Source organism: Lampetra planeri, chromosome 4 (genome assembly GCF_965212315.1).
Source record: "Lampetra planeri chromosome 4, kcLamPlan1.2.h2, whole genome shotgun sequence".
In the NCBI taxonomy this organism is placed as follows: Eukaryota; Metazoa; Chordata; class Hyperoartia; order Petromyzontiformes; family Petromyzontidae; genus Lampetra; species Lampetra planeri.
In genome coordinates, this window is record NC_136110.1 from 32,248,385 (window position 1) to 32,261,652 (window position 13,268).

General features: G+C 52.8%; 1 protein-coding gene across 1 annotated transcript; it reads left to right on the forward strand.

Annotated features, from left to right (window-relative positions):
* Positions 1-5,132: 5,132 nt before the first annotated feature.
* On the forward strand, positions 5,133-12,674 carry LOC144717974 (uncharacterized). The gene is made up of 4 exons (XM_078593828.1): positions 5,133-5,422; positions 6,902-7,069; positions 10,268-10,372; positions 11,832-12,674. Exons 1-4 carry the CDS (start codon positions 5,392-5,394, stop codon positions 12,425-12,427), a joined length of 900 nt encoding a protein of 299 aa, XP_078449954.1. The 5' UTR covers positions 5,133-5,391; the 3' UTR covers positions 12,428-12,674.
* The last annotated feature ends 594 nt before the right edge of the window (positions 12,675-13,268 follow it).

The following is a 13,268-nucleotide window of genomic DNA, read 5'->3' on the forward strand; positions in this document are numbered from 1 at the left end:
TGGTCGAGGTGAACAGCTGTGTGTGATGCTGTTGTTGTGTGGTCGAGATGAACGGCTGTGTGTGTGATGCTGTTGTTGTGTGGTCGAGATGAACAGCTGTGTGTGTGATGCTGTTGTTGTTGTGTGGTCGAGGTGAACGGCTGTGTGTGTTGTTGTTGTGTGGTCGAGATGAACGGCTGTGTGTGTGATGCTGTTGTTGTTCTGTGGTCGAGGTGAACAGCTGTGTGTGTGATGTTGTGTGGTCGAGATGAACAGCTGTGTGTGTGATGCTGTTGTTGTTGTGTGGTCGAAGGGAACGGCTGTGTGTGTGATGCTGTTGTTGTTGTGTGGTCGAAGGGAACGGCTGTGTGTGTGATGCTGTTGTTGTGTGGTCGAGGTGAACAGCTGTGTGTGTGATGCTGTTGTTGTTGTGTGGTCGAGGTGAACAGCTGTGTGTGTGATGCTGTTGTTGTTGTGTGGTCGAGATGAACAGCTGTGTGTGTGATGCTGTTGTTGTTGTTGTGTGGTCGAGGTGAACGGCTGTGTGTGTGATGCTGTTGTTGTGTGGTCGAGGTGAACGGCTGTGTGTGTGATGCTGTTGTTGTTGTGTGGTCGAGGTGAACAGCTGTGTGTGATGCTGTTGTTGTTGTGTGGTCGAGCTGAACAGCTGTGTGTGTGATGCTGTTGTTGTTGTGTGGTCGAGATGAACAGCTGTGTGTGTGATGCTGTTGTTGTTGTTGTGTGGTCGAGGTGAACGGCTGTGTGTGTGATGCTGTTGTTGTTGTGTGGTCGAGGTGAACGGCTGTGTGTGTGATGCTGTTGTTGTTGTGTGGTCGAGGTGAACAGCTGTGTGTGATGCTGTTGTTGTTGTGTGGTCGAGCTGAACAGCTGTGTGTGTTGTGCACCTACCATGGGGTGTGATGACGATGATCTTGACAGCTGCCCGAGGGGGGGGGGGTGGCATTGTTTTTTTCTGGGTTAATATAGGGGCCCCCTATTTATGTAGGGTGTTCGATTTAATTAGAATTCCATTCTTGACTCCCCCCCCCCTGCAGTGGGAAGTTTCGAGAACAGCAGAGGGGGTAGGGTTCGAGATAGGGGCAGAGCTTGGGTTGGGATCGGGTTCGAGATAGGGGCAGAGTCAAGGAGTTAGGGTTCAATTAAACGTAGCGCCTGTTTAGAGACGGCGCTAAGGTAAGAGTTACAGTTGATGTTAGAGATAGAAGTAGGTTATATATAGAGTTAGCATAAGAGATACTGTAGAGAGATAGGGTTAGCGTTCGCGTTAAGAAGCACAGATCCAGCATGTGTGAGGGGGCCTGTGTGTAGTGTGTATGAGGGGATGGAGTTGGTGCCTCTGCCAGTCATCTCAGTCAACCCATGGCACCTGGGTCTGTTCCGTGACCTGCCAGCGGGCCGTCGACAATTCACGTGGCCTCAAAGTGCACCCACCGTGGCACAAGCGCCGTGGTGACGTCCACGCTGCTAGTCATGGACGGAGTTTGTTGTTGTGCTGAGCCGTATGACACACAAGCTGCATTTTAGAGAGCACGTGGCGTGTGGCTCATTGTCTGGAACTCCCTTCCCCCTGCAGTCCGTGCTGTCGGCTCCCTGCCCCTCTTCAAGTCCAGCCTCGACCTTCCCCCCTTCTGTTCTAGCTATGACTGACCGCCCCTCAGTCTCCCTCTCCCATAGACTCACACAGAGACACAGAGACTCCGACAGAGACACAGAGACTCACAGACACCGATACACTCAGAGAGACACAGACTCAGAGAGACACACATTGACTCTCACAGAGACCCATGCTCTCACATAGACACAGACTCACACAGAGACCCATAAGCATCCGATAGAGAACCATAGACTGACAAAGAGCCCTATAACTGCCTTTTTTCTATCAAATAAATGTGCCCACTGTTGTCAGATCTGGTCCCACTTAGATGCTAAAAACATCCACACCACACTTTGTTGAATCTCAGAGTTAAACAAATCCAAGCCAAACTTGATTTTCATGTTTCATAAAAAAAATATCCTTGGCTCAGCTCAATAACCTGGCAGAGCTTGTAAATGGTGGCGTGGAGTGGCTTTGTTCATTGCCAAATAGTATTTAAATTACGCATTATTAGTTAAACTACACATCATCATCTTCCGCTTGTTAGGCTCAAGGTGAAACGATGCGCCCTACGTTCGACTAACAGTAATGTCAGCTGGCATCAGTGCGCCGCTACGACCGCACCGTGGTCCCTCGTTCTCGGCGCTACCAACAATTGTCCAAGCTCTACCGTCCTCTATCTATTTTCAGCTAATTCACGTATCCAGAGACACCCCACGCATACGAGACGACGACACTCATCCATAGCGAGGGGACAGGTGGATACGAGTCCACACTTTGCCTGTACCGCCTTCTCCTTGTGAGCCAGGGAATGGCTACTCCTCGTCGCCCACGAGAAAGGCGTTTAACAACATCTGCGCGCGCTCCACCAACACTCGCTGCCTCGACAGTGCCGGGGCACACGCAGCCGCGTACATAGCCACCACCGCCCGGTGACTGGCTGTGGGTGCGCTACGTTGAGTTTCCTTCCCGACGGCGGCTCACACCAGTGGCGAGTGGTGAAAGTGCAATTGGATTTTTTTGACCAGATGAGATATCAAGAGAACATGACAAACTCACTTGCAAGTGACCTGGTAAATGCGCAGCATTGTCTAGAACAGTTTCGTGTCGAACTTGCGAACATTCTAACAGACAAGCTGCTTGCAGCCACTCCCAGAAGGCGGCGTGGAGACTGGCGGGATGTGTAGACACAATCCTTTCATTCAAATCTAGAATCCTTTCATTGTTTTACATTGAGGGACAGACGATGCTGCTGCTGCTGCGTTGGCAGTGGTGGACACGCACAGCCAACAGCAACGACACGCCGCTCCGTGTCAATAACGCTGTGCGTGGCCTTAAAACAATATATACCAGATGACGTTTCGGGCAATAACCCTTCTTCATAGCACATACAATGTGCGATGCCAGGCGACGTTTCGGGCAATGTCCAAAATGTGCGATGAAGGGCCATTTCCTGTAACGTCGCCTATTATATATATTTCTCTTGTGTTGAGTTGAGTTTGTATTGTGTTTTTTAGATATATTGTAGCACACGAAACAAAGACAACGATCACCTGTATAGCCTCAACAAACTATTGGGGTAATTACTGCGAGCGAGCACCTATTAAGGCCTGTTGGGCACACGAGGGGGTGGGTGGCCAGCACCACGCCCAGCCGCATTTTACTCCGCAGTGGCGATGTTGACACACCGCACCAGCCACTAATTTGAGATGGAGTCGACCTAGGGGAGGCCCAGGATCGGTTCAGATAATTGTCACCAGTGCTGGCCGTGAGCAGGAGTCGAACTCGGGTGACAGGCTTTGTAGCGCAGCGCGCTAACCGCTACATTACCGCTCCCCACTGAGACACACACGCACCCACGTCCGTCTGGTCACAATACAACCGGCGCGAGTCCACGTGTCAGCCAATTAATAATGAGTGGAGAGGCAGTGGAGACAGCGAGAGAGAGAGTCATAAGCTGGGCGTTAATATTTAATGACCTTTATCCGGAAGGCCGGCGCCGTTTTGCCTGCAGGTTATGGTGAGTGTGCCTTTGTTTGCCTTAGCGATTCACAGTCAAAGCTACGTCCTGTTCCATTGAGCCACATTGAGGCATTGGTGCTCACCTTCCGTTTACAGCCCCGCAGAGTCGGGGGCGAGTTTATAAGATCAACCGTGAACGATCACGGTTGATCTTTTCCACAAAGTGGTACCAATTTTATCGACTCCCGAGGGAGAGATGATGGGCTGAGGCAATCCACCCCGTCCAATAATTAAACTGAAACGTATTTGTATTTATTTATATAGCAAGAATACAGAAAGGCGTTTGATCGACGTGTGGGACATCTCTGCTGAGCAGCGGAGCATCGTGAAGACGGGGAGCATAGGCGGTGGAGCAAAGTACAGTACAATAACAGGTTTTATCTGCACCGCCCTTTGCTGACAAAGCAGTGCATTGTGGTCGCCCTACCAAGCGCTATCCAGGCCTCAGCCTGCTTAGCTTCCGTGCGCATTGCGTGTGATTTGGCCATGAAATAATAACAATAAATACTAACAATGATGTCACATTGAAACGCGCCGCTCCACACAGGAGTCGCTCATCGCCCTTGTAGAGAGAGAGGGAGAGGACGACTCGGAGGCGCCAGGAGGAGGGACACCGGCGAGGAGCGCCAAGGCAGCAGCAGCAGTGGCCACGCGGCGAGGAGCCGGCGCCAAGCTCCCCCAAAGCTCTGCGGTCCTCTATATATCACGGCGTTATGTTTGCACCTGGAGAAACCCCACGCATGCGAGGGTGCAACACTCTCTCCCATACAGATGTAACAGATGGAGATTAGTCCACATTTGCTGATGGCATCTCCTCGACGCTCACGGCAAGGGGTGTTTCGCAGCGTTTCTGTGATCCGCCAACCCTTGACGCTGCCTCCACAGTGACAGGCCGCGTGCATAGCCGTCGCCGTGCGTGCAACTGAGGTCACCAGCTGCTCGATGCATGACGAGACACACATAGCCGGCGGGAGTGATTTGATACATATATGTATCGTACTGCACTGTTTACAGATCCTGTGACGATCGACCCTGGGACTGGTCTATATCGAGGTGTGCAGTATACATCGGTGGGTATATACAGGATCATAAGCTGCCATGGTCCATCCACTGTTGGATGAAGGCCTCCCAAACCGTCTCCACCCCTCCCACGGTCCGCATCCTATTACTGTGGAACTCATCAGACCAGCTGTTGTGCAATTGACGAAATGTTTACACGGATATAAATAGCACAGAAGACACCAAAGGCCCCTGAATAAGAGGGCATACTTTTGGGGCGAGTGCTATTAGCAAGCGCCTATGAATGCCAGCACAGTGCATGAGGTGCGCGTCGATAAAACACGCACACTTACGTTCGTGTAAGTGTCTCTATGCGTGTGGGTGAGCGCGCGCGACTGCCGTGCCAGGCTAGGTGCACGTTTAAATCAGCGCCCAGCCAGTTGGCCGCTGCTCGCTCCGTGCCCTTGGCGCCGCCGCGCCCGCGAGGTTATAAACGGCGCCAGAAAGCGGACACCGCGACTATTTTGGGCCGTGGGGTCCACGGGGGCTACATTGGGGCCACACCGAAGCCATCTTCCGTCCGACACTGAGACAAACAGACTTTCTTGCGGCCTCAACAAAGACCCCCAGAGCCGAAGGGGACCGCACACGGAGCTCACCGCAGGGGCCACGCAGAGAGAAGGGACAGGCCCCTTGGCTCGTGCACGGGATTTGTGTGAAGAGGTGCGAGGAGGAGGGAGCGCCGCGTCTGATTAAGTGCAGGAGCAACCTTTCTGATGGGAGACCCCGGAGAAGACACCCATGAAGGTACGGAGCTGAATCACCACGCATTCCACTCCTCGCATCCCTGTGATTTTCTCCCTCTCACTCGCGTCCTGACTCTCACTTAGATTTCAGCCTCGTGAGACCGGGGAGTCGTATATCTATGCATATTTTACAGAATATTCAATGTCACTGTAGCCTTAAGATGAAAATAAAAAATATGGTAGGCGACATTTTGGGCAATTTCCTTTCTTCGCAGCACCAATTCCCTTAAATGAGTTGTTATTTGTGCTTATGCACCACTACCAAAGCAATATAAACACATTATACACAGTATACAGTATATACATATGCACACATCGTTTCTAGAACATGAGCAAGCGCTGCTGATGTGTTTCATTGCTGCCCGTTTGGATGGCCACATTCTCTCAAAATGTCTTGAGTCGATTATTCTTGCAATACAAAAAGGCCACGTGTGCAGTTCTTAGTGAGCTGGTGGTCTAGATAAGGCTGATAGCGTTTGCCCTTGCGATGCGGCGCACCTGTGTGTCGTTACCTCTCTGTGGGCAAATCACCCAGAGTGCACCTGGGCTCGTCAGATCCCAGAAGCTAAGCGGGATTTAGCCTGGATAGTGCATAACAAGGTGATATAGGCTGCTGCGGGACTTCGTTCTGGGCAGCAGAGAGCAGTGCAGCAACATCCACGGTTGTACTGCACTGCTGTGCTCCCGCGTCTGTGCTACCCGCATTCACCAACCTGCACTATGACTACCGCTTAGCGAGGCGCTCATCCAGAAGTGGATTGACACGAGGGCTGTGCACGTGCGGCTCTTTACATCTGCGATGAGTGAAACACTTTTACACACTCACACATCCAGGAAAGTCACCCCGAGTCTCAAGGCTAAGTTTCAGGAGGGCCCTTCCAAGTCTGTTTTCACATCAGAGGGGTTAATGTCGCTCCGGCTGCCGCTGCTGTGTTTGTGTTGATCCCAGTTGAGTAATGTGCAAGATATTTCTCAGCATTGGGATGTTTGGCCAATACCAGTCACACTGTGTGTACGGGTTCGGCAAATCTCTGGCTGTTACAATCTGGTTTCTGGAATGATCGATATCCGCAAGAGATACGCACACGGCTAATACCGGTCTGCCACGTAACGCTGTCTAGAGCAGTATTTGGCTCTGTGACTCAGGCACGGAGGCACATGCCACAGCAGTGGCGTAAGGATTGGTGTCACTCATGGAGCAACTGCGATCCAGAGGTCGCCAGCTCCACCTCATCTCCCGGAGTGGGAGCTGAAAAATGGGGTGCATGTATGCGTATTTGTGTGTCTTCGTGTGTCTGTGTGTCTGCATGTTTGTACGTGAGTGTCAGCGTGTATGTATGCGTCTGCGTGTGTCTCGGTGTCTGTATGGGTATTTGTGTCTCTCTGCCTCTGTGCGTGTCTCGGTGTGTCTTAATATATCTGTATGTGTCTCCGTGTGTGTCTCTCTGTATACCTGCCTGTGTCTCTGCGCGCGTCTCAGCCGGGCCTGCCGAGGACTCCCCCGAGCTGTGCGCTCCCTCCCCGGCTTCTGCCTCCTCCTCGAAGCCTCCTGTGGCTCTGGGCACGTGGATCGTGCTCGGCTCTCTGCTGGTTCTGTGGCTCGCAGCCTCCGTGGTGGCTCTGGGATGGGTCAACTCGCAGTCCGTCGGTGAGGCTGCGGGCCGGCCCGCGAGGCTTAACCACGGCTGATTCACAGTGCACGGGACCGATAAATGCCGCGTTTCCACCACCACCACGTGCTTGCTTAGGGTCTCGCCCGTTCCAGGGGCTAAGCCTCACCGACCACGGAGCCCCACGACCGGGTCCTCAACACGGTTGGAGGAATCAATGAGTTAAGTTATTTTAAAACTTCACGTTGACCACGATAGCAGTCAACGTGAAGTGATGAGAAGGCGAGCGAGTGACTGGAGTGACTTCGTGAGTCTCGTGGGCTACATCTCGCCGCCCCCACCCTCTCCACCCCCTTTCTGGGCCCCCAGAGATTGCATTTGCAGGTCATAAGAAAGCATTGCATTTTTCACACTTCTTTGAACCAGGAATGTAGGGCAGTTCAATTCCTTTTACTGAGACGGCGGTGACTTGGCCAGAATGAATTGCTCAGTCGGTCATGCTTTGTCCTCACAAGAACACATCTTCCCACAATGCAGTGTGCCAGCAGTGTTTTATTATTTTACTTATCACATATATGCGTTTGTTTAGTGACAGTGATACTTTGTGATTATTGAAGGGGTGGTCTGTTAATCACTACCTGCTGTTGGGTAACTTTTCATATGCCTATTTAAAAAGAGGTCATCGGAAATAAAAAAAAAAATGAAATTCTGATCAGGCCGCATGGTGCAAAGAATTGCGGTCTCCAACTCTTATCATCCACTTTATCTCTCTACTGCATCTCTATTTATGTGCTATGATGAAGGACCATTGCCCGAAACGTCACCCATTATATATGTGTGATTCAATTCAAGGCCACGCAGTGTTGTTGTTGACGAACGTGTTGAGTGTTCTTGTTGGCTGTGCTTGTGCACCGCTGCCAACGCAGTAGCAGCAGCAGCAGGAAATCCGATTGACCAGAGGGCCACTGATTACCACCCCGCCCTTGTTCCGAGTTGTCCCCTGGGACACTCGAGCCCGGTTCTGAATGGGCTGCGGGTGAAAGCGGGCCCGGTTAGAGGCCCTGCAGTCACCAGCGACAGGGCAGAGACCATCGACTCGCTCGACGACTTGAGAAGCCCGTGGGAGTGATGCACTTGGCCTGTCACCCAGAATTATCAAGGTGGGGTTGTCGGACCACACACATGTCGCAAAACTCTTTCCCGTGAGCGTCGACGAGGTGCCGTACCCTGACTTGCCAGGAGAGGCGGTACAGCAAAGTGTGAACTACTTTCCATCTGTTCCCTCTGCGTGGAATATAGTGTTGCGCCCTCGCATGCGAGGCTTACTCGTACGTATGTAAACACGTATTAATCGGTTAAAAACTTCTTAAAATATAGAGGACTGCAGAGCTTGGGCAAATGTTGGCAGCGCCAGTTCACCGCCTGGCTGCTGCTACTGCTGCCTTCCAGCTCGTGGCTGTGGTTCCTACTCGGCGACTGTGAGAGGTGCACTTTGAATGAGCGGCGCTAAATTAAAACGCCACGTTATTAATCTCGGGCAGCTGAAACCGGATCCCAACGCGCATGGTGCCCACTGAGTAATAATATAATCCTTGGGCACCTCTGCCAAGTGCCCTTATACGTGCAGATGCATCCTCGCGTCTCCTGCAGTGCTGCGAGCTTCAGTTACAGAGGAGGCAGCCCTCCCGCCCCGTCTCCCCCTCTCGAATGAATCGCAGATGAACTGCCCCGACCTGCGCGCTCCAGCGGCCCTCCCGAGCCTCCGCGCCGGTGGCCGTGCGTGGTTGGCGCGCGCCGAGGCGCAAAACAATGAAACGGGGCCCCCTGTCCCCAAATCTCCTCTTGGTGAGCCCGGAACCTGGGCCCCCTGACCCCTGGGCCCCAGTGCAATTGCGCAGCATGCACACTCGAGTCAAGTCCGTTTGTTTTGACACAGGGCTCCCATCTAAGGCCCCGTCGCATCGAACACGCAAACAGAATACAGCAAAGATAATTTTAGAAAGTAGATGACATCCGTTTTTTTTAATCCAAAGAAAAATCACGAAACAATTATTAAGTTCTGAAAACAATTCCCCACCATCACCACCACCAGGCAAGCGACACGCATGGCCCCAGCTGCAACGCTGCCGGTCGCGGCTCCCTGGCCCCGCCACCACGAGCAGGGCGCCCTCAATGCGCCCTGCGCCGCTGGTATCCAGAAGCCAAGCTGGGGTCGAACCCGGGGAGGAATTGCACGTGGGGCTGTTGGGGATAGCAAGCGTGGTAAGCTCGGGTTGCGATGAGGCCAGGATATGGCCGTTCTAGCAGTGGACTTGTGAATCCATCTGTGCGGAGCGTTAACTGTCGCCCCCGCCCCCGTGTGCGTGCTGGGGTTTCTCCGCGTTCTCCGGGTTGCTCTCCACGCGAAGCCAAACTCGCATTGCCAAGGAATTGGCCAAGCATTCCAAAGTAGCAGCGCCCTCATGAAAATAGTATTGAGGCTCAGTGAGGCTTCCCTAAGTAAATGCCAATGTTATGAAAGAGAACACAGGCGCCATGCGTTCTCTGTAGGATGAAGCTTCAATCGCCGTGTGCCACCCTTATCCCCATCCCTTAGCTGTCCACTCTTCCAGGAAATTGCTATTGCCCGTCATATCTCACTGAGGGGCTCCTGGCTTTTTGCACATCTGGCAGTTCCGCAGTGATAGTTGAAGCGAGCCTCACTCTGCTGTTGAGACATTGTTCAGAGTTTGCTTGGATTGAACCAATGGTGCTGAAATGTTGCACTCTCCGAGAAAATGCGCTGTGGCTGACGGGATGTTTATACAATACCTGTATATTGTATTTAGAGGAACAGATGTGTGAATGAGGTGGATTGCTGATGTGTTCCTTCACTCACAGGAGCGGTGACACGGCCACGCAGACAGCGCCAGCAACTGAGCCCCAAACCGCAGTTCGATTCCCTGCACCGCCTTGAGCTCTATGATTGTGTGAAGGCACTCGAGTGGCAGTGAGCCCATCTTCCCTTCACGTGCACAATCAGCTCTCGAGCTCATCTGCCGCTGGATTGGGGGCGGCCCGTGGAGATCAGAGTTACTTGAACATACTTCACCACGCTGGTCAGTTCAGTGCATGTTGGTGAAGAGGAATGGGGGCCCAGGAATGGGTTGGCCACAGGGTTAGAATTCACGAACGTGTGGAGATGGCGCGGTTGTAATCGGGCGTACAGGGGCATGACGGGTGTGGCGATGTTGCAGGGCACGTCGCGACGGGACGCGCGGACGTGGACGAGGACGCGGGGCTGGGCTACTCTTTCCTCACCTTCTTCTTTGATGCCTTTGAACCCGAGTCGGCAAAGCCAGGTGAGGTCCACTCCTCCCGTCGTCTGCACGTTTCGTGCCGTGTGCAATGTGTACCGTGTGCAGGGGGGGGGGGGGTTCTTGTTCTCCACATGGGAGTGCACGGCTGTAGATGCGTGTGTGGGGAGCGGTGGTGCCGTGGTTAGCGGGCCGCGCTACGAAACACCGGTGAGTGGGCGTTTTGTGCGCCTGTTGGGGGCGGGAGTGCAACGGTTAGCGCGCTGTGCTACGAATCCGGTCACCTGAGTTCGATTCCCGCTAACATCCAACATCAGTGACGATGATATTAATAGGTACTGGGCCTCCCCTAGGTCGACTCAGCCTCAAATGAGTAACTGGTGCGATGTGTAAAACATCGCTACTGAGTAGACAAAGGCGACCGGGCACGGTGCTGTCCACTCAGTTCCTCGTGTGCCGCGACATCTGTTCAGGCTATACGGAGGATCTTTATCATGGTGTGTGTGTACATGGTGTGTGTGTGCACATGATGTGTGTGCGCATGGTGTGTGTGCATGGTGGGTGTGCATGGTCTGTGTGTGTGCATGGTGTGTGTGCACATGGTATGTGTTCATGGTATGTGTTCATGGTGTATGTATCCACAGTGTGTGTTCATGGTGTGTGTGTGTGCATGGTGTGTGTCCGTAATAAAAGTTTTTGGGGTAGATCGTTTCAGTATAAATGTTGTGTCGTACCCCTCCACCACCCGACACAGCCAGTAATGCTTGTCACGTGAACAACGCGTGCTAATTAGTTACTACTCCAGCCCACCGGTGTGTTGGAGAGTAAATCCACAACATTGTGTGTGGTGTGTGTACATGATGTGTACATGGTGTGTACATGGTGTGTGTGTGCGTGGTGTATGTGTGCGTGGTGTGTGTACATGGTTTGTACATGGTGTGTGTGTGTGCGTAGTGTGTATGTGCCTGGTGTGTGTGTGCGTGGGGTGTGCGTGGTGTGTGTGCGTGGTGTGTGCGTGGTGTGTGTGTGGTGTGTGTGCGTGTGCGTGGTGGGCGTGGTGTGCGTGGTGTGTGTGTGCGTGGTGTGTGTGCGTGGTTTGTGTTTGCGTGGTGTGTGTGTGCGTGGTGTGTACATGGTGTGTGTGGTGTGTGTGTGTGGTGTGTGTGTACGTGGTGTGTACATGGTGTGTGTGGTGTGTACATGGTGTGTGTGTGTGTAGATGGTGTGTGTGTGGTGTGTATATGGTGTGTGTGTACATGGTGTGGGTGTGTACATGGTGTGTGTGTGGTGTGTACATGGTGTGTGTGCGTGGTGTGTGTGTACATGGTGTGTGTACATGGTGTGTGTGTACATGGTGTGTGTACATGGTGTGTGTGTGTGGTGTGTACATGGTGTGTGTATACATGGTGTGTGTACGTGTACATGGTGTGTGTGTGTACATAGTGTGTGTACATGGTGTGTGTGTGTACATGGTGTGTGTGTGTATCTGTTATGATGCCCACAGAGGAACCCGCAGTGAAGTCCGCCGGTGACGAAGCCAAGAAAGCCAAAAAGAAGCGAGCAGAGAAGGTGGTGGAGGCGGAAAAACCCAGCAAGAAGAGACCTCTCAAAGAGGTGAAGGAAGTCGAGGAGAAGCTGTTGAAGAAGAGTAAGAGGGAAGACAAAGACGAGAAGGTAGCCCACAAGCCCGACAAGGGCTCAGCGGGCGACGTGAAGTCGGGGAAGAGGAAGGAGGAGGAGGGGAAGGGGGAGAAGGGGAAGAAGAAGGCGGAGAAGGGGAAGAAGGAGGAGGAGGGGAGTAGCGGCGGCGGCGCGGGCAAGAGAGAGGGCGGCGCTCGGGACGAGGGAGCGGAGAAGAGGCGAGACAAGGGCAGCGGCGCGGGCAGCCAGAAAGGGGCGAAGCGGGAGGAGAAGGGCAGCGCGACAGACGACAAGGCGGCGACGCGAGGAGCAAAGGGCAGCGGCCATGCCGATGAGAAGGCCGGGGCGAAGCCGGCCAAGAAGGGCGGCAGCAACGGAGACGAAGGAAAGGGAAAACATCCCAAGGACAAAAATGACAGCGACAAGGAGAACAAGAGCCACGGGAAAAAGTCCAAGTGAGCGGTGGAGCGGAGTGTGGATCAGCGGTGGCTGACATCTGAGGTTTGCACTGCGGGTGATGATGTGTGGCCCAAGTGGAGGGTGCTCTCCCCACACACACACTCAGCTCTCATCTGAATCCAGAGATACACCCGTTCGGCAAGTGTGTCCGAAAACACATCACCTTCTCATTGTAATTGTAATTATATTATACAGTGTCGAAATGTTACGTGTTCTCAAGATGCTCTGCAGGGCACACGAACAAACACAGCAACGTGTATCATCAACACGATGGCTGAGGCCGGGTCCTCGCCCGTCGCGAGTTGATGGTCTCAGCCCGGCCACCAATTAATACACAAGAAACCCTCGTCGTTGAATTTGGCAAAATTCCACCTCTTAGAAATGATAAATAATGGTTTGGCCATAATGCGACGAATATTACTGTCAGCAGCACAGTAAGTGGGCAAGTGCTGCCCTCTGCTGTGTGGATCAGAGCTCGCTGGTAGCTCTGCGATATCCGCTTCCGTGGGTCGCGCTCCTCTGCGAGATTTCCAAATGGATTCTTCGTCTCGTGGCGATGTGGCGACTGATGGCATCGTATCCTGGAGACTGTTGGCAGGACTTTTACAATACGAATCTTAAGTTGACGATTCAAACGCTACATTTCAGTCACTCACAACTCAAAGTTGTCTCCTGCTCGTTTTAGCATTGAGGAATTGGTGCTCATCTCCTGTTTACAGCCCGCAGACAGTCGTGGAAATTACACATTCTTATGGCGGGCGTAAGTGAATCGATAGTACAATAACTGTTGACCTTTCCCAGAAAGTGGTACTGATTTTAGCGACTCAGGAGGGATGGATGA